General features: G+C 34.8%; 1 protein-coding gene across 13 annotated transcripts in view; it reads left to right on the top strand.

The window, feature by feature from the left end:
* DCAF6 (DDB1 and CUL4 associated factor 6) overlaps positions 1–20,382 on the top strand; it is a 141,524-nt gene extending 121,142 nt beyond the window's left edge. For all 13 annotated transcript variants that reach the window (XM_031658856.1, XM_031658855.1, XM_031658850.1 and 10 more), the window contains 5 exons: positions 8,132–8,270; positions 10,502–10,658; positions 11,297–11,385; positions 13,280–13,385; positions 19,916–20,382. In XM_031658856.1, the coding sequence (XP_031514716.1) occupies positions 8,132–8,270; positions 10,502–10,658; positions 11,297–11,385; positions 13,280–13,385; positions 19,916–19,980 (556 nt within the window). In that variant the 3' untranslated portion in view covers positions 19,981–20,382. The remainder of the gene's footprint in view (positions 1–8,131; positions 8,271–10,501; positions 10,659–11,296; positions 11,386–13,279; positions 13,386–19,915) is intronic.
* Positions 20,383–20,864: the final 482 nt, after the last annotated feature.

The raw sequence follows: 20,864 nt of genomic DNA, 5'->3' as shown, positions 1-20,864 counted from the left end.
TCTTCCTCTTCTTATAAAGCCACCAGTCCCCACTGCCATGATAATCTGTTAATCTATAAGTAGATTAATTCATTCTTGAGAGCAGAGCCCTCATGATCCAATCACCTTTTAAAGACCCCACCGCTCAATACTGCCACATTGGGGATTAAGTTTCACCATGAGTTTTGGAGGGGACATGCAAACCATAGCACATAGCTTTTACTATAAACCAAATGTGTGTTTTAAAGCACTTAAAATGTTTATCTTTTAATAACTTTTTTCTAGACTCTTATTTATAGCATTCAATTGGACTGCAAACATTTTAAAATTTATAATTTAAATGAAAATTTTAGCTTCACCCTGGCTGAATAATCACAGGTTGTATATAAAAAGATTCAAATTAATGAGGTTTTCTTTTCTAAGAACTACTAAGCTAATATAAGAAAAATGTATATATAGTGTAAATTAAAAGAACTTACTGGGTTTTTGTTTTTGTTTTTGTTTTTGTTTTTTTTGAGGTGAAATCTTGCTCTGTCGCCCAGGCTGGAGTGCAGTGGTGCAATCTCGGCTCACTGCAACCTCTGCCTGCCAGGTTCAAGCAGTTCTCCTGCCTCAGCCTCCCAAGTAGCTGGGACTACAGGCATGCACCACCATGCCCAGCTAATTTTTTGTATTTTTAGTAGAGATGGGGTTTTTAACTTGATATACTGAAGAACAGTGTATTCAGAATTATGATGAGCATTTCCAATGAACCATAAATACATGGAATTTAATCTATTCTTTTAATATCCTTTTTCTTATTTATGCCTGGAGAATGCATCTTTAACACATACCCATAGCAACTTTAATTCTTATAGCAAAGTTTTATAGTTACTGTGAAAGTAGAGACATAGAAATGTAATAATTGTTGCAGAGACTCTTCTATTGAAGGAGATGGTGGTGAGGATAGCTTTCCTATGTTTATAAGAACCTAGATCTTCAGTCTTTGAATTGAAAGAAATCAAGCTCAAGTTTTTTATAATAAATTCACACTCAATTTATTTTTGAGTGGAATAATTTAATTACAAAATTAAGAAGATGAAGGTCACTGTTGTCCAAAGTGTTCTGATGCTCTACAATGTGGTCACAAAATTTGGGAAATACTACATTGTGTATACATCTTTGTGAGATTCACAAGAACTTGTGGCATAATAAAGCCTCTGAGAAGACTTGCAGCAAAGAAACCTCTTTAAGCTTTGTTTAGTATATCATTTTCCACACTTACTTTATCATAAGCCTATTTTGTGGAATACCTACAAAAATCCCAAGTTTGAGAAGTGCTCTGCTTCCAGACTATTCTAACTACATTCTAGACAAGTATTGAGTTCCTTAGAAACCTGGACTAGGAGAAGCTTTTATTTCCCTTTAGTGTTTCACTGTGTGTTTTGCACAACAAATAATTTCTTTCTACAAATTTATTCAAAATTCGCCTGCTATAATTCTAGTCATGTTCTTGTATTCTATCCATAGTACAGTATCCTTTATATAATAACCTTGTTTGGTAACTGAATTACTTAAGTCATTTCATTCCTGGTCTATCCTCTCCTAATCTTTGATTATGCTGTTTTTCCCACCCTAAAAAGTCTTTGTTCTCTTGTAAGGTATTTTACTCATACCTATAATATCAGTTAATTTGTGCCCTTCTACCTATGTGTAATGGTGTTTTATGAAAGGGTTTACCATCTTGAAAATGGTATGCAAAATAATTCATTTTTTAGTGCTCTTTAATGAATTTCTCCTTATTTTAGCCTAGTTTTTTACTAAATGTGACTAGTACTTTTAAAAGGGGTTTATAGACTGTTTCATGTAACTTCATACTTTAACCTTGGAGTTATCTCCAAGATTCCAGATTTCCTGGAATATGCAATAGTAAAATACAAAGTCAGGAGTCTACATTTTATTTTCTTAGGTTAGTTGTACATCCTTCAGATTTACTGTCTTTTTCTCCATTAATGTTTCTTCCAAATAGAATAATAATTGATACTTTGAGCTGTTTTGTTATTACTTTGAAATTGCTGGATAATCAATTTTTTACCTATTATTTTGTTACTTCAATAAACCTCTTATGTGCTAGATACTCTGATGGGTGCTGGTGATAATGATAACACAACGCCTACCCTCCTTGAACTCTCAGTTCAGTGGGATACACAGACACATATACATAGTTACAATACAGTAATTGCATTGACAGAGCTTTGCAGGGCTTTGAGAGTATTAAGGACCCCCTCATCTAACCTGAGGAAGGGGAGAATTGTATTTTTATAATTCTTGGTTTATGACACACTATTATTGTTAGTTCATACTTGGTTCCTTTTCTTTCTTTAGATACCCACGAGCCCACCAACCAATCCAAGAACTAAAAAACTCGCTGTAACTTAAATCTACCTGTTCACCCTATTTTGTCCATCTGCCTACCACACCAGTGGTAACCAGTGTGTGAATGTTATGGTTATCATGCCTTGCTTTACAGAACAAAACATAAACATATAAACCTAAATTTTTACCCACTTTTGAACTTTAAATAAAAATGATGTCATACTGTATACAAGACTGGGGCTTTTTTTTTTCCTCAGATATTATCTTACTATGATTCATCCATGTTATATGTAGCTCTTGCCCAGTCATTTTTACTGCTATCTAATAATAAGTTTGACTAAACCACAGTTTATCCATTTTCCTGTTAATGGACATTTAGGTTGTTTCTAGTTTTTGGTATTAACAGTGCTGCTTTGAGCATTCTCAAATATTTCTCCTGATAACAAAGTTTTTCTTGGGTATATACCTAGGAATGGACCATTTACAAAATAATTTAAAATTGTTCTCCAAAGTGGGAGTGTAAATTAAATACAATATATAACAGTATTTTTAAAAAATCATGTTTATTCACATCACTGATTCTTGTCACATATCTTGATTTTTCTAATTGATTTGGTGTACAGTAATAGCTCGTGGTCTTGATGTTCGTTGCCCAATTTACAAAGAAGATTATGCATCTCTTGTTTTTCAGCCTGATCTCTTGATCTGTTTGTTTGTTTGTTTGTTTTTGTTTGTTTTTGAGATGGAGTCTCGCTCTGTCACCAGGCTGGAGTGTAGTGGCACGATCTCAGCACACTACAACTTCCACCTCTCAGGTTCAAGTGATTCTCCTGCCTCAGCCTCCCAGGTAGCTGGGATTACAGGTGCATGCCACCACACCCAGCTAATTTTTGTATTTTTAGTAGAGATGGGGCTTCACTGTGTTAGCCAGGCTGGTGTCGAACTCCTAAACCTCAAGTGATCCACCTGCCTCAGCCTCCCAAAGTGCTGGGATTACAGGCGTGAGCCACTGCACCCGGTCCTGATCTAGTTTTCTACTGGGTTGTTTTAATTGAGTTGTTTTTCTTTTCCTTATTGATTTATAATAATTCTTAATGCATTTTTGATACTAATCCACTATCATGTATTAGTGTACAAATATTTTTTCTATTTTATGATGTTTTTCACTGTTTTTAGGCTGTTTCTTGATGAACCATTTTTAATTTTCACATAGTTAAGTTTTATCAGTCTTTTATGCTTATCACTTTCTTTTATTTACAAAGTCCTTATCTGGAATTTTAAAATTTATCTATATTTCCTTTTGAAGTGTTATTTTTGACATTAAAGTTACTAATTTATTTGGGAATGATTTTTGTTTATGATGTATATGTGTAACTTTTCCCTGCCCCATTTAGATAGCCAGTTTTTCCCCTGTTCATTTATGAAATGGTGAATTTTCCCAGTGATCTGCTATCCCACGTATGTCATATTACAAAGATTTATATAACACAAATCTGTTTCTAGGCTGTTTTGTTTCATCAGACAATTTGTCTCTCTATCAGTATCATACTTTTGTAATTATTATAGCTTTGTAATAAATCTTAATGGCTGCTAAGGCAAGACCCTTCTTTCTCTTTATTCATTTTTAGAAGGATCTTGGCTATTCTTTGTCCTTTGGTTGATTTTATTAAGTTCTACAAATAAGTCATCAGAATATGCTTATAGTTGTAATAAATTTGTAAAATAAATTTGGGTGAAAATTGTTTATCTTTACTATACAATGTTATATCTACAATTATTTAGGTCTTTTTTTCTTTTTTCCTTGAGACAGGGTCTTGCTCTGTTGCCCAGGCTGGAGTGCAGTGGCATGATCACGGCTCACTGCAGTTTCGACCTCCTGGGCTCAGGCAATCCTCCCACCTCAGCCTCCTGAGTAGCTGGGACCACAGATGTGTGCCACCACTCCTGGCTTATTTTTTTGATTTTTTCGTGGAGATGGGGTCTCACTATGTTGCCCAGCCTGGTTTCAAACTCCTGAGCTCAAGGGATCCTCCTGTCTTAGCCTCCCAAACTGCTGGGATTATAGGTGTGAACTGCTATGCTCAGCCTAGGCCTTTTAGAAAATATCTTTCAGTAACATTTTATTTTTCTGTGAACAAGTTTTACACATATTTTTTGTAACTTAAAGACACTTTTGGTTGCTGTTATAAATGCATTCCTTTTAAAATTTAGGCTAATTGTCCCTTGCTGATATTTAGAAATGCAGTTAACTGGTATATGATTATGTATCCAGCCACATTCCTTTTCTATTATTTGTATTAATTGGCCCATAGATTTCTTGAGTTTTGGTTTTTGTTGTTGTTTTAAGAGATAGATCCTTGTTTTGTTACCCAGGCTGGAATACATGACATGATCTTAACTCACTGCATCCTGGAACTACTGGGCTCAAGCCATCCTCCCACCTCAGCCTCCCAAATAGCAGGGACTACAGGTGTGTACCACCATGCCCAGCTAATTTTTTTCACCTTTTTTTAGAGATGGGCTTACTGTGTTGACCAGGCTGATCTTGAACTCCTGGGCTCAAGCAGCCCTCCTGCCTCAGACTCCCAAGTAGCTGGGATTACTGGAGTGAGCCACCGTGCCTGGCCTAGAGCATATTTTTTAAATGAACATTTATGCTTTGATACAGTTCTCATTTATTCATAATTATTACTACCTCATTTACTAATACAGCCTTAATTTTGTCCATATATCTTGTTTTAAATGATTTGAAACTGGGCACGGTTATTCATGCCTATAATCCCAGCACTTTGGGAAGCTGAGGTGGGTGGATCACTTGAGGTCAGGAGTCCGAAACCAGCCTGGCCAACATGGTGAAACCCCATCTCTACCCAAAATACAAAAATTAGCCAGACGTGGTGGAGGCCTGTAGTCCCAGGTACTTGGGAGGCTGAGGCAGGAGAATTACTTGAACCTGGGAGGCAAAGGTTGCAGTGAGCTGAGATCCCGCCACTGCACTCCAGCCTGAGTGATAAAATAAATGGTTTGAGCTGCCATCTAAATTCTTGTTGCATAATTTTTTCCCATTTATAGCTCTTATGTCCTTTGGCTTAGCAACACAGTTATTTCTTCTACTACCTATAACTCTACTTTCTTAGCAAAAGAGTTTTTTCTTTATTAGTTTCTTGCTAATCACATATTTGTAACTGATTCATTGTTCCTTTTTCTTCCATTCAGAAACATGATAGAGAGATCCAAGCCTATGTGTCTTAAGTATGTCTCTTTCGAGAATATTTGACCTCTCTACCCTTCCCATTCTCACCTCCCAATCAGAAAGAGATAGAGTAAACTAAACATGTCAGCTTTTCTGGGAGTTTCTAACTGTATCTAACTTAAAAATGTATGTGGAGATTCCTTTTTCTTTGATATACTTAGCATAGAAAAAAGTTTTTAAAACACTTTTTTAAGTAAGTCTGTGTAACTTAAAGTATACCATTTTAGTTGATGAAAAAGTAAACATCTTTTTATTATGAAAGTAGAAGTATATAATTGTTACATCATTATTTTAAAAATTGTTAGTCATAATTTAATGTCCATCTTTCCAAACCCTTTCTATGCATATATAGTTTTATTCTATGAATTATTCTTTAGCCTGTGTTTTTGATTAAGCAGTATAATGGTGATATCTTTCATGTGGTTGTTTATGGATCATTCATATCCTTTTTAATGGCTGCATAAGTATTTCATTGTATGGATGTGGCATAATTTATTTAACCTATTCTTTCTATATGAGTATTTAGATTATTTCCAATATGTCTCAATTACAGTTGTGCAGTGAAAAAAAGTTTATGTATTTACATATTTAAATTTTTCTATAATATACATTTTTTTAAAAGTTAAATTGCTGAGTCAAAGCTTGTATTATTTTATTTCTTTTCAAAAATATATTTTACTGGAATTTTACACTATGGGTGGGAGTGTAAATTTATACAGCCACTTTGGAAAACCACAAATAGATCTTCAGTTTGAGAGTATCTATTAAAGCAGAACATTATGCACATACTGAGGTCCAGCAGCTCTTCTTCTAGGGATATATCCAACATAAGTATGTACATAGTTTGCCAAAAGACATACACAAATGTGGATAGTAGCCTAATATTAGTAATCAAAAATGTTGACAACCCAATGTCCACCAACAGTAGAATGGATAAATATTAATATATTTATACCAAGTAATACTCTGCAGCAGAAAGGATGGATAAACTACAGCCAAGTACAACATGGATGAATCTTACAAACATAATTTTGAGCTAAAGAAGCTAGACACAAAAAAATATAATGTATTATGCCACTTAATTAAAGTTCACAAGCAGGCAAAATTAATTCATGATATCAGAAGTCAGAATAATGGTTTCCTTTAAAAGGAACAGTAATGATGGGAATGGGGCACTTAGGAGACTTCAGGAAATCTGGTTATACTGTTTCTAAATACTGGTGCTGATTATATGGACCTGTTTTGTTTGCGAAAATTCATTGAGCTTTTTACCTTATGATTTTCAACTTTCCTGTATATGTGTTATATTTAGTAAAAAGTTTACAATATCTTTTTTATGTGTAAAAACCACTTCAAACTCCTGTCAGTAATGCCTGTTTTCCTGAACTCTTACCATTCTCATATACATAAAAGTCTTTTCAATCTAATAAACATTTGAAGATCAGTTTTTTGTTTTTATCCTATTGTTAGTGAGACTGAGCATCTTTTATATACTTGTTATCTGTTATGAGATCTGTTTTTCTTACTGATTTGTAAACTTTCTAAAGATTATGGACATTTGGTCTATTATGTGTCAAAATATAATATTTTAAATAAATTCAAACTGACAAAATTATTAAGTAATATGTGTTAGGAGAAGTTTACTTTAATAGTTAAATCAGTTTTTAAGAATCCTTTGTTCTTCAATCTCATTTCTGTCACCAAACCATTTCTTAGGAGAGTAAAATCTGCTTCATTAGTTCCAAATCCGTAATATGGAGTCCATAAAGAAGATGCTATTTGAAGGTCCTTGTTTTATTGCTTATATATTAATATTTATTCTCTTTTTTTTGTTTTTTGTTTTTTCTTTTTTTTTTTTGAGACAGAGTCTCGCTCTGTCACCCAGGCTGGAGTGCAGTGGCGCGATCTTGGCTCACTGCAAGCTCCGCCTTATGGGTTCATGCCATTCTCCTGCCTCAGCCTCCTGAGTAGCTGGGACTATAGGCACCTGCCGCCACACCTGGCTAATTTTTTGTATTTTTAGTAGAGACGGGGTTTCATTATTCTTTTTACCTAGAGTAGTCTGTTTTTGGAACTTCTTTAAGGAGTATTTTAAATAAAATCTCAAAATAGAATTCTATGCACTGCTATTATATGTTACCCTTAGTTTCTTTTCATTTCTCGTTATGTGTTTTCTTAATATGGAGAAGAGGGGAGAGAACATTGGATAAAATTTATTTATAGTAAAATTGCACATGAATTTTGTCTGTATTATGTTTTTATAAAATAGCCCTTTAAAAACCAGTTTGCCGCATGCTATTGCCTTTACTTTTCAACCAGTATCAAATTTCTAAGTGATCTTTTAACTAAAATACTTTGTTGTAGTAACTCAACTAGTCTTATGTCTCACTGTTGTGTCTGCCTTTTTATGCTTTTGGTTGGGGGTGCCTTATTGAGATAATATGTTCATGTATTTCCTAAATGTACTATATTTCCATCAGCTTCTCATTATCATTCTTTGTGAATATTTTTATTTATTTTTGCTTTTTAATATGTGATTCATAGACGCTCTGCTGTTGCCCGTATTCAGGAGTTCTTCAGACGGAGAAAAGAACGGAAAGAAATGGAAGAATTGGATACTTTGAACATTAGAAGGCCATTAGTAAAAATGGTTTATAAAGGCCATCGCAACTCCAGGACAATGGTACCAAATGTTCATGGCATTTTTTGGTGAAATTGCAGTTTCATACTATGAATGTTTTTCCATAATGATTTATCTTCATATATTGCCAGTGGGATTTCAGTATTACATTTATTAAATCTTTGGTTATCTCTTTATCCAACATGGTTCTTTTAGTCCTATAATATATTGTGAAAGACCATTATTTTTTACAAGAAAACTCTACTAAAAAAAATGTAGATTAAAAAAATTTTTAGTTTATACAAGTAATCATTGCTTTTTTTTTTTTTTTTTTTTTTTTTTTTTTTTTTTTTTTTTTTTTTTGCTCTCGCACATTTTCTGTCTACCTGAAAAGTTTCTGGTAGTTTTTTTTTTTTGTTTTTTTTGTTTTTTTGTTTTTTTTTTTTTTTAGCTTGTATTAGCTTTCTTTGTTAGTTTTGGAGAGAAGGATTTGGATCTATAAAATCTAAGTTGATTGCAAAATATAGTCAGGCCACTTTTACCACTTTCAAGATCGACAAGTGAAAATTTGTTTTAGTGACTTACCAGATGAAATAAGAATAGACCAGAAATATCTCTAAAATCTTTTTGTAGGTTTTACAATCTACAAGTTTCTACACCCAGTGTGATATTAATTACTTAATCAGAAAAGTTTTTGAGATGACTAGTGTAACTGTTACTCTGATCCCTTTATATCTAGAAAGTGTTGTTCTCCTCATATTCATTGCATCATAAGGTATCTACAGAATCAGTTTTAATCCTTATTATTGCTGTATTACTCTTGCTGATGAATTTGTATCTTGCTTTCTTTAGGATCTAGGTTAAAAAATTAACATTTGGGGTGGGGAAGTAATTAGCTCTTTCTATAAATATCATTGCTAGTTACAATTTACTCATTTTTAAAAGGTTCTCATTATTAATAGAAGTAACCAATTTATATTTCTTGCATTTTATTGCCTAAAAGTTAGTATGAACATAATTAGAAGAAAGAGTGAGAAAGGAGAAGATAAGTAAATGTAACAGTAGCTCAGATAACAATAAAATTGTCTTCCCTCTTTTGTGAGAGCACCAAAAATGGCAAAGTAGCAGCTGCAGTTAAAGGTTTTTAAAATCCTCATTTGAAATACAAAGATTTTTGATGTTTCACTTGTGTGCATTCATTTAAAAATGTCATTGTAACTATTCCAGTATATCATATGCCTTTTATTCTGCTTCAAAAATTAAATATGTTTATATCTTTCTCAATTGTGTTAGCTTATAATAGTTAATGAAAAAATTGGTGCTTTCTATTCTTTGAGTCTAAAGCAAAATACAAAAGATGATTTCTTTTTTCTGTGAATTATTTCATAGTCTTATAGAGCTAAATTGGTACAATTTTTGGAAAGTTCAACAACATATATATATATATATATATATGTATATATGTATATATATATACACACACACACACACACACATATTACCATTACACTGTCCAAAACCCAGAAATCCTATTTATCCATTTAGCAGTAAATAATTAAGCACCTATTGTGTCCTAAGGACTGTTTCAGGTGCTATAAATACAGTATTGAACAAAGCAAAATCCCTATTCTTAAAGGGGATTTTCTATTACTTACTGCCATCTTACCCTTGCTGATGAATTTCTATCATAATTTAAAGAAACTAGAAGACAGACTTTTGTCAAATTTTTTTTTAGAGAGAGAGGATCTCACTGTATTGCCCAGGCTGGTCTCAAACTCCTGAGCTCAGCCGGTCCTCCTGCCTTGGCCTCCCAAAGTGCTGGGATTACAGGTGTGAGCCACTGTGCCCAGCATCAATTTTTAATTTTACTACTTTCTTTTTTTTTTTGAGACGGAGTCTCGCTCTGTCGCCCGGGCTGGAGTGCAGTGGCCGGATCTCAGCTCACTGCAAGCTCCGCCTCCCGGGTTCCCGCCATTCTCCTGCCTCAGCCTCCCGAGTAGCTGGGACTACAGGCGCCCGCCACCTCGCCCGGCTAATTTTTGTATTTTTTAGTAGAGACGGGGTTTCACCGTGTTAGCCAGGATGGTCTCGATCTCCTGACCTCGTGATCCGCCCGTCTCGGCCTCCCAAAGTGCTGGGATTACAGGCTTGAGCCACCGCGCCCGGCCATAATTTTACTACTTTCTAAGGCAGTGTTTTAAAAATGTAAGAATGAAAAAAATTGTAAGAACAGCATAAATATTTGTTTTAATAACTTTGATTTGAATTTTTAAATAATTTTTTTCAACCTTTAGATAAAAGAAGCCAATTTCTGGGGTGCTAACTTTGTAATGAGTGGTTCTGACTGTGGCCACATTTTCATCTGGGATCGGCACACTGCTGAGCATTTGATGCTTCTGGAAGCTGATAATCATGTGGTAAACTGCCTGCAGCCACATCCATTTGACCCAAGTAAGATCTCATTTCTAGGGCGAGGGCTAGAAATTATTTGTATGACTCATCAGTCACACACACAAAAATTTTTTTTTAGTTGTTAATATTATTAGAATAATCCAAATTATCTGACTAGGCACCACTAGAGTCAATAATAGCTGTACTTGAACTTCAGACACCCCTATAATCTGCTTTTTGCACAAAGTAAAAGAAAATAGGTTAGAAAGTTTATCCTCCCAATATTTCTTCTAAGTTTTACAAGCTGTAAGAGGTTTGATTATGACTGAACTTTTTATTGTATATCCAAATTGAACATCCAGTCATTTGTAGTCTTCCCATGTCTGAATTAATTTATCAGAACAAAAGAGCATTGCTCTTGTCTTCTTTTTGATATTGCCCACATATCTCATAAAAGAACAATGAATAAGTGACCTCAACAGTGAATTGGAGTGACTTCAACATGGTCTTAAAATTATGTTCTAGGATAACTTTAGGAAATTGTCAAAATAATATTTTCAATTAACAGTTAAATGTGTAGTGTACAATTGCTGTTCAAGCTCAGTTTTGCTATATATACATATATGCATCATATAAGCATGTCTTGAATTAATGGCATGTTTCTAGGTTTCATATTAATATGTAAATTTCATTTCTAGTTTTAGCCTCATCTGGCATAGATTATGACATAAAGATCTGGTCACCATTAGAAGAGTCAAGGATTTTTAACCGAAAACTTGCTGATGAAGTAAGATTTTTATTGTACTTACTATAGACCATATTTCAATTTGTTCCTAAAATGCTTCCCTAAGAAAAATTAAAACAGTTTATTATTAGTTGCTAATATGAAACAAGTTAATGCAGTTAAGGAGGTCAAATTTTAAGAAAAAGAAAAATTAAGATAAAAGTATGTCTATAATACTAGGGAGGTAAAATCAAAATAGTAGCTTACTAATTATAATACTGATCATCAGTAATACCAGATTAGTGTGTAGTTTAAGAAAAACAGGTTTGAGTATTCACGTCATTACAATAAAGAATCACACACAAAAAATTCTGTCCTTTTAAGAAAATAATTTTATTATGGCTGTTTCTCCAAAAGCATAGCAATTTTTCCATTTTTAGTATAGCTATTTTTCCATTTTGAGTTTTTCTTAAAAAGGAAATGGAACTTTCTTTTTCAGAATTAGTATATAGCAGCACAAATGATTGAAGAATCTTTTCCTTTATCATTATATTTTAAGATATTTTTAAGCCTGTTGAAACGGTATTTTCAACCTGAGTTCTTTGGAGCTCTAGATTTCTTCTGGGATTGGGAGAGGGAAGGTAGATAATAGGAAGGCATTACTCTGGGCCTTTCCTCCCCAACTTCAGCCAGGGTTTTTATTTGTGGGTTCTCATATACTATTTCTTATGAAAATGAGAATCCATTGCTAAAAATGTTAGTAAGTTGGAAAACCACTACTCTAGACTGACTGTTCGTAGCACAATTCCCATGTATACTTTCACTCATTGAATAGACCTTTATAAAACACTTGATGTATGTTATACATAATGCTGGGTTTAAAAAAGATAAAGCCCTACCCTCAGAGTTTAGTAGGAAAGACAATGTAAACAACTAGAACATACTGTAGTGGGGTCTGTGTCCGTCAGAGGTATACACACAGTGTTTCGGAAGCCCACAGAGAGGAACAGCTGTGTTTGTAAGTGGGGTAGATGGGGTGGAGAGGTCTTCACAGAAGAAATAAGAATTGGACAGAAGTCTGAGAATAGTTCACCAGGCAGATTGGGAGCAAAGGAGCATTTAAGACAGAAGGATCAGCATGTGCCAAAGCATGAGAGGGTAAATGAACCATCAGTGTGCCTGGAACCCTAGAGTACATGCACAAAAGTAGCTCAATCAAACTAAACAGGTAGGTGAGGGTAAGATTATAAAGGGCCCTGTGAGGCACCCTAATGAGTTGGGAATTTATTATTTCAGTATTGGGGAATTGTTGATCAGAGTAGCATCTTTCTCTTCATCTGATACTCTTCCTTTCATCCTTTTTTTCCTTTGCCATGTTTTTTGCTTTTCCACTTTTTTCCTTTGCTCATGGTTACATATTGCATCTCTGGATGTTCACGAATATTCAAGTACTATTCTTGGTACTTAAGGCTCAGTTCCTTGTTAACCCTTGCCCCAAAATTTATTTTTGAAGACTACTCTGCTTCAGTCAAGGCAACATCTTCTGAACGGATTCAAGTGGCCCATGGATAGTAATTTAACTGTATTGTATTGCTAAAGTTATCAGTTCTCCTGTAGGGAAAACAAGGAACCTACAAAGTAAATTGCTCTCAGAAAGAAATTGCAAGTAAAAGCTAAATTAAATTCTTAACTGTTTTAAGCAGCCTCATGTTTTAAGTTTGACCTTTGTTTTTCTGCCAGTTGAAAGAGTTGTGTTCTCTGACCTTCCTCCTTTAAATGCAAGCTACAGTGATTGTTTGGCATTGAATAGACTTAAGGCAGAAATGTAGACATCAGATGCATAAAGAATGAAGTAATTCCTCCTGGTACTGGCTGATTGTTTATTGTTTGCCTGATCTTCAAGGAAAAGGTACAGTTACTCTTTGATCTTTGATATGATTTTTAACTTGCCTTGTAGGTTATAACTCGAAATGAACTCATGCTGGAAGAAACTAGAAACACCATTACAGTTCCAGCCTCTTTCATGTTGAGGATGTTGGCTTCACTGAATCATATCCGAGCTGGTAGGAACTTTAAGTATACTACGAAAACCACTTTTATATTTGAAAAACATGTTATTATTTAACATCTACTTTAAAGGGGTTTATATATTTTTTAATATCACAAAATGAAGGTAGCTTAACTTCTAAACTAGGATTTCTGTGAATGCTTGTTCTTAGCACAGTAACTTAGTTCCTCATGAACTACATTTGTAGACCTTAAGATATAGTGCATATTCTTTAATGGTAGGTTTGTTGAAAATCAGTCATAGCCCAGACAAAAATAAACGTTACATGCTAAGAAATGAAACATACCTCAGTTTGTTTTTTCAGTATTTTTTTGTTTTAGATAAACTCTGAGGTGCAGTGCCACACATACATAAAAATGCATATATCACAACTAATATTCAAGAAGGAATCGAATAATTTATAACAAAAGGTCTAGTATCTGTTATAAGCAAAATACGTTTATCAAACAAAAGAGTTTATCACTCTTCACTGATTTCATAAATGTCTCTATAGGTTTGGTATTAGCTCTCATTTAATAATAATAGCTACCATTTATAGAGTAACTATAATGTATCAGGCTTATACTAATTATTTCACAGTTTTATCCTCATTTAGCTCCAATCGTTAGCCCAAGTCACACAACTGATAAATGTTAAAGCCAGAATTTGAAATTAGCTACCAAGCCCTTACTTCCCTTTGAACTGTAAGTTTCACTTACAAGTCACACAACTGATAAATGTTAAAGCCAGAATTTGAAATTAGCTACCAAGCCCTTACTTCCCTTTGAACTGTAAGTTTCACTTACAGAACTATATTGAAATCATTGATATGACATGCAAACCTCTGGATGGTCTAATCTCAAACTATTCTAGCTGATTTACAGCATTCTTTTCTTCTGTGACTACTCCATCCACACTGGCCCTCTTTGATTTTTGGGGATACATCAAACTCTTTCCCACCTCAGCGTTTTTATAATCGTGCTGTCCCTTCCCATCCTCACTCTGTTAAGATAACTTCTTATTTTAAGAACTGCATGAGCAATGAACTAAATATCACTTCCTCAGAGAGAGTGGGGAATGGAAACAAGTATTCCACACAAAGTAGACAGCAGATAGCATTTTTCTCAGCCCTTACAGAGGAGAGAAAGTGTAGCACATCTGAAAAATTGAAAGAAGACCCATATGTTTGTAATTAAAAGAATTAGAGAGAAAATAATCCTCAAATGTAAATGTTAACTATTACCAGGAAGGAGGGAAAACTTCAAATGGTGAAAATAACAACAAAAAATAAACCTGGAATGTAAACAAAAAATGTTAGTAGACCAACAAAATGTTTTTGTAATACTTCTTTGGGTTCCTCTGTTTATTAAATTATAATAACACTTTAACTTTTTAAAAATATATTTTGTTCAATAACAGCAAGTAACCCGTAAAATTCATCCATTTGAATTCCACATTTGAGGAAGCCGCATTTTAAAACAAGAAAAACATTTACTGGTAATGACACCTAAAATGTGCTTACCCATCTAGTGGATGGCTCTTCTTCAGTAGTTTTCCTGCAGAAAATTCTCTTTCCAGTTGCACAAAAATCTAATTTGTGCTAATGTGGCAATGGTTGGTTAGTTAATAGCTACTACCATCCTTCTTTGGTTTTAGAATTAGATGTTTTATAATATAAAAATTCTCTTTCTTTCATCTCTTTTTGCCAGCAATCAAAAAGACAATTTCTAGTTGATTTAGTCAGCTTGTCTTCTTGCTTCTCTTATACAAAATACTAGATAGAATAAAGTGCCCAAGAGTTGTATTTCTGCTGCCCTTATCCTTAAGATATCTAGTTATTTGATGGGTCAGTTAGTCAACCACTCTTTTCCTCTCTTATCCAGTGTCCTGCATTCCAAGTACAATAATGTGTGCATGTTCAGGAGAGTTAAAAATGGACTTGGATCAAATAAGCACATGGTAGCCACAAAGTACCTCTTGGCTCATCCATTACTCCAGAAGGCTTCCTAGGAAGTCCAGGGAATAGATAGAAGACAGTTTCTTTCTATTGGAGCTATGATTTTTAATGAAGGATCCTCTTCAAATCACCTGTAGGGCTTTTACAAACTACAAATACTTACCTAGGTCTCACCTGCTAAAGATTCTGGTTCATTTTAGCTGGATAGAGATTAAGCTTCTACATTTTTAAAAAGCAACCAAAGTTCATCTCATGAATAATGCACTAAAGACTGCTAGTCTAGTGGCCTCTTGAAATGGAAAGGCAGTTCTGACATCCCTGGAAGTTTTGAGAGGCTTTGAAAAGATGGTAATGGTGTGCATGGATCATTCTAGACTCCTCTAGAATGTCTTAGAATCACTTTACTGCCCTGTGTAAAATTCTCCTTTGCGCACACATGTTCTTAGGGTAGAGTCCAAATGTGTTAACATGTCTTATAAAACCCTGCATTATCTCTTGACATTCTTCCCATTATACCTCTGGACCTTGGCACAGATAATTATCATTTCTCTGTCATGGGTTTGCAAAGCCTGTCATCCTATTGAGATCACAGTAACTTATTAAATCGTTTTCAGATTGACTCCATCAGTAAGTGATACTAACTTTACTCCAGAGTAGACCTAATATTTACATACCCTTGATCTGCCTGCTTCTACTTCTCTTGTCCTCATTCAGTCTGATTTTCACACAGCAGCCAGAGGGATCCTTTCAAAATGGGTCAATTAATTTTTTTGTTAATAGCCAGATATGGTTTCTATTGTAACCACTCAGCTCTGCCATTGTAATGCAAAAACAGCCATAGACCGTATGTAAATGAACAGGTATGGCTCTGTTATAATAAAATTTAATCTATAAAAACAGAGCCAGGTACAGTGACTCATGCCTGTAATCCCAGCACTTTGAGAGGCCAAGGCAGGTGAATCACCTGAGGTCAGGAATTCAAGACCAGCCTGGCCAGCATGGCAAAACCCCGTCTCTACAAAAAGATAAATACAAAAAATTAAAAATACAAAAATTACCTGGTCATGGTGGTGCACACCTGCAATCCCAGCTACTTGGGAGGCTGAGGCAGGAGAGTCGCTTGAACTCGGGAGGTGGAGGTTGCAGTGAGCCAAAATTGCGCCACTACACTCCAGCCTGGGTGACAGAGCGAGACTCTGTGTCAGACAAAACCAAAATCAGTAAGTGGGCTGTATTTGCCCATGGGCTATAGTCTGCTGACCACCTTTTTAAAACACAAATTAGATATTGTCCCCTCCTAAAATTCTCAGGGACTCCCAATTGCTCTTAAAGTAAAACCCAGACTTCTTACTCTGGCCTTCAAGGTCCTACATGACATACATTCTGCCAACCTCTGACTTCCACTCAGTCCACCTTTTTTTCTAGCTCACTACATTTTAGCCATACTGGCCTCTCTTCCTCAAACTCATCAAGCTTAATAGCACATTTAGGACCTTTTCACTTGTTGTTCCTCTGCCCAACTTTGCCCCCAGGACTTCACATACAATTGAGGACTTAGCTCCAATATCACCTCCTTAGAAAAGTCTTCCCTGGTAGTGTGGTGGCTCATGCCTGTAATCCCAGCACTTTGAGAAGCTGAGGCGGGTGGATCATGATGAGGTCAAGAGATTGAGACCAGCCTGGCCAACATGGTGAAACCCCGTCTCTACTAAAAATACAAAAATTAGCTGGGTGTGGTGGCACGCACCTGTAGTCCCAGCTACTCAGGAGGCTGAGGCAGGAGAATCGCCTGAACCCAGGAGGCGGAGGTTGCAGTGAGCCGAGATTGCACCACTGCACTCCAGCCTGGTGACAGAGCGAGAATCAGTCTCAAAAAGAAAGAAAGAAAAGTCTTCCCTGGTCACCCAATCTAAAGTTGCTTTCTGTGTCTTCTCATTTCTTCCCTCTCACTTAGTCATTCTTTGTTCATTGCCTTATTTTCCTCAAGTACTTATCACTCTTAAGTTTTAGTTTCTTTATTTATTGTCTTACTACAGATTAGAGGAGAAAAATACAGGTGGTACCTTGTTTGTTGTCTGTCTTCCTCCTTAGAAAGTAAGCTTATAAAGAGCAGAGACCCAGTTTGTCTTAATTGGCAGCTGGGTCTTTAGGCTCCTAAAACAGTGCCTACCACATAGTAGTTGGCTCAATAGATATTGAATAATCTAGTAAATAAGTACACATCTAGTATCAAATCTCTAGCCAGCAATGAGTTTGTATTATTTCTTTTAAAGAAAGTAAATAAATTCTTTGTAAAGGATAGCCTGGAAAATAAAACAACAGTATTTTTTTGTGGAACACAGCCTTCCATTGGGGAATTTTTTTCTTATTTACCTTCCCTCTGTCTGCAGCAAACTCAGTATTTCTTCATATCATATCTTTCCCGCCAAAAATACTTTCCTGAAGAAATATTCTAACAGAATAAAAGGAACCTTTCTACAAATGTAAACCTTATTTACAAAAGCAATTTGACGTTGCCTACTTTTGAAAAACAATATACATAGAAGTGATTCTTATTTCCAGTTTTTATGTAAAAGAATACACTGTTCTTCAGACCTTCTTGTCCATAATTGCCAACCAGAGATTTGTGTGTTTAACTGCTTTGCAGCCTTACTACTTCAGTAGCATTTCATGAACAGAAGATTTAATTTATTCCAAGAAGTTGGGCTTATATTCTGGAAGAGGTGATTGTGCATCATTTAAATGAATTGGATTTGAGGAGAGAACAACTATTCTGCTTTCCTCATTTCAGAAGCCACTGTCACTTATTCTGTCACCTATCGTAAAAGACTCTTAGCCCTCATTTGTCTCTTTATTGTGTGCTTCTGAGTGCAAAAGTCTAACCACTACTGATTTAAAGGCTGTGACATTTTTTCTTAACTCTCTATTACCCCATCTTCTTTATAATGTGACAACCAAAAGAAATTTGGGTAAGAAGCCTGCCAACTTTGAAATAGGCCGTTATTGCTTTATCATGCTCTAACATGACAGAATAGGTTTCTTGAATATATTCAGTCATAAACTCAGGTTTCCCATTCCTGAGCCCTAATTAAGTAGAATAGCAACTTCATGTTTTGTTCTCTCTTGAAAGTATCACACAATAAAAACAATGTAATTTGTTAATACTAATATCCCTTAGGTAGCATTTTATTGGTCAGAAATTCTTCTACTGTGTTTAAATTCCTTACTGATCTATAAAGGTCTATTCATTTTGTTCATTTATTTTATATTGAATACTTATTTGTATAATTAAGGTTATAAAGGTTACACATACATTATCTCATTGGTTTGACATTGGATTAGAGTTGGTATAGAGGAGATTTAATCTAATTCACTTGGACAATTAAACAATTAAAAGGGATATATAGTCCCTTCAGTGTACTTTTCTTGGAGCTGTTGACCTAGGAGCCAGTGGGAGCATTTAAGCCTGTGTAGATAATAAATAAAATCTCAGGATTCAGTCTTCTCTTGCTGTTGACAGTGGGACTGAACTGCTTTCCTTATGCTTAACCTTAATATTTTCCATGTTACTATGTGGAAATGTTTCTGGGGCAGAAACATTCTAGTTCCATCTCAGTGGTGGTAGTGATTTCATTCTGTTGCCTTCTTCACAATACCCTCATGTAATGTATCTTACCTTCATAAAACTTACATTCATTTATTCAGTAAACCTTCATTGAACATCCTATACGAGGCTCTGAGGATATAAAGATAAAAAGAAGTAACTCCTGCCCTCCAGGAACTCACAGTCTGGTCTGCAAGAAGACATGCAAACAACTGTTACTGTAATTAGGATCATCATTATGAAGTTCATACAAGATATTCTAGAATGTGGAGGAGGGAGTTCAAAATTCTGCAGATAGCCTGTTTGGAAATGTCCAGGAAGTTTCACAGAGGGGATAATAGTTGTATTGAGATGAGTAAGAACCTTTATACCTAAAGAGTTGGGCAAAAGTATCCCAAGCAGAAGAATAGCAAGTGTCAATCCTGAAAACTTGACAGAGCATACTGTACTCATCAGTTTGTAAGTTTATATTCACTTGAGTATTTAACCTAAATAAGCTCCTTGAGACCAGAAACTTAAATCTGTTTTGGTCACCATTGTATCCTCAGGTTTTAGCACAATGCCTGGAACATAGTATTTAATTTAAAAAAATCGTTTTACAAACAGAATTACACAAATCCTCAACAATGGTCCACATATTTTCTTTCACACAGCTGCCTCCTCATTCCCCTTTGCAGCACCTGATGTACCTCCTTAGAAACCTAGACTCCAAAGAACACTGTTTGAAAACCACTGCAGTAGAATATAATATATCAAGATTATAGGAGTGGGTTTCTTTTTTCATTTTTATATGTTTTAGAATAACATGCATAATCAAAGCTAATAATACTGTGTTTTCTCTACTCTTTTATTTACCTCTAAAAAACATCCACACATAGTGGTGAACTGATTTTTAATGAGTTTTAAATAAAAGGCATTGAAAAATATTTATAATTGTAATTACTAAAAGTATTTCTCTTTGCGATTCTCTTATCTGTGTTTCCAGACCGGTTGGAGGGTGACAGATCAGAAGGCTCTGGTCAAGAGAATGAAAATGAGGATGAGGAATAATAAACTCTTTTTGGCAAGCACTTAAATGTTCTGAAATTTGTATAAGACATTTATTATATTTTTTTTCTTTACAGAGCTTTAGTGAAATTTTAAGGTTATGGTTTTTGGAGTTTTTCCCTTTTTTGGGGATAACCTAACATTGGTTTGGAATGATTGTGTGCATGAATTTGGGAGATTGTATAAAACAAAACTAGCAGAATGTTTTTAAAACTTTTTGCCGTGTATGAGGAGTGCTAGAAAATGCAAAGTGCAATATTTTCCCTAACCTTCAAATGTGGGAGCTTGGATCGATGTTGAAGAATAATTTTCATCATAGTGAAAATGTTGGTTCAAATAAATTTCTACACTTGCCATTTGCATGTTTGTTGCTTTCTAATTAAAGAAATTGGTTGTTTTAAGATACCCTGAATTTGACTTTTTATTTAATGCCTTGCTACTTTGACCCACAATTTTCCAATCTCTTGTAGCATATGACAACTATTTTTCTGTATTTTCTAGATTTAACAACGTTTTCCTTTTTTACTTATGTGGGATGGAATCACATAGAAGGACTTCCATCATTTGTCTTTCCAAGGTACAGCTGACCCTTGAACAACCCAGGGGTTAGTGGCACCAGCCCCCCTCACAGTTGAAGATTCATATGTAACTGTTGACTTCCCCAAAACTTGACTATTAACAGCCTGTCGATCGGAAGCCTTACTGATAGCATGGTCAATTAACACATATTTTGTATATTATGTGTATTATATACTATATTCTTACAATAAAGTAAGCTGCAGAAAAGAAAGTGTTATTAAGAAAATCATAAGGAAGAGAAAATATATTTACTGTTCACTAAGTGGAAATGGATGATCATAAAGGTCTTCATGTTGAGAAGGCTGAGG

This window comes from Papio anubis, chromosome 1 (assembly GCF_008728515.1).
Source record: "Papio anubis isolate 15944 chromosome 1, Panubis1.0, whole genome shotgun sequence".
Taxonomy (NCBI): Eukaryota; Metazoa; Chordata; class Mammalia; order Primates; family Cercopithecidae; genus Papio; species Papio anubis.
This window is presented reverse-complemented; position numbering and strand designations above follow the sequence as displayed.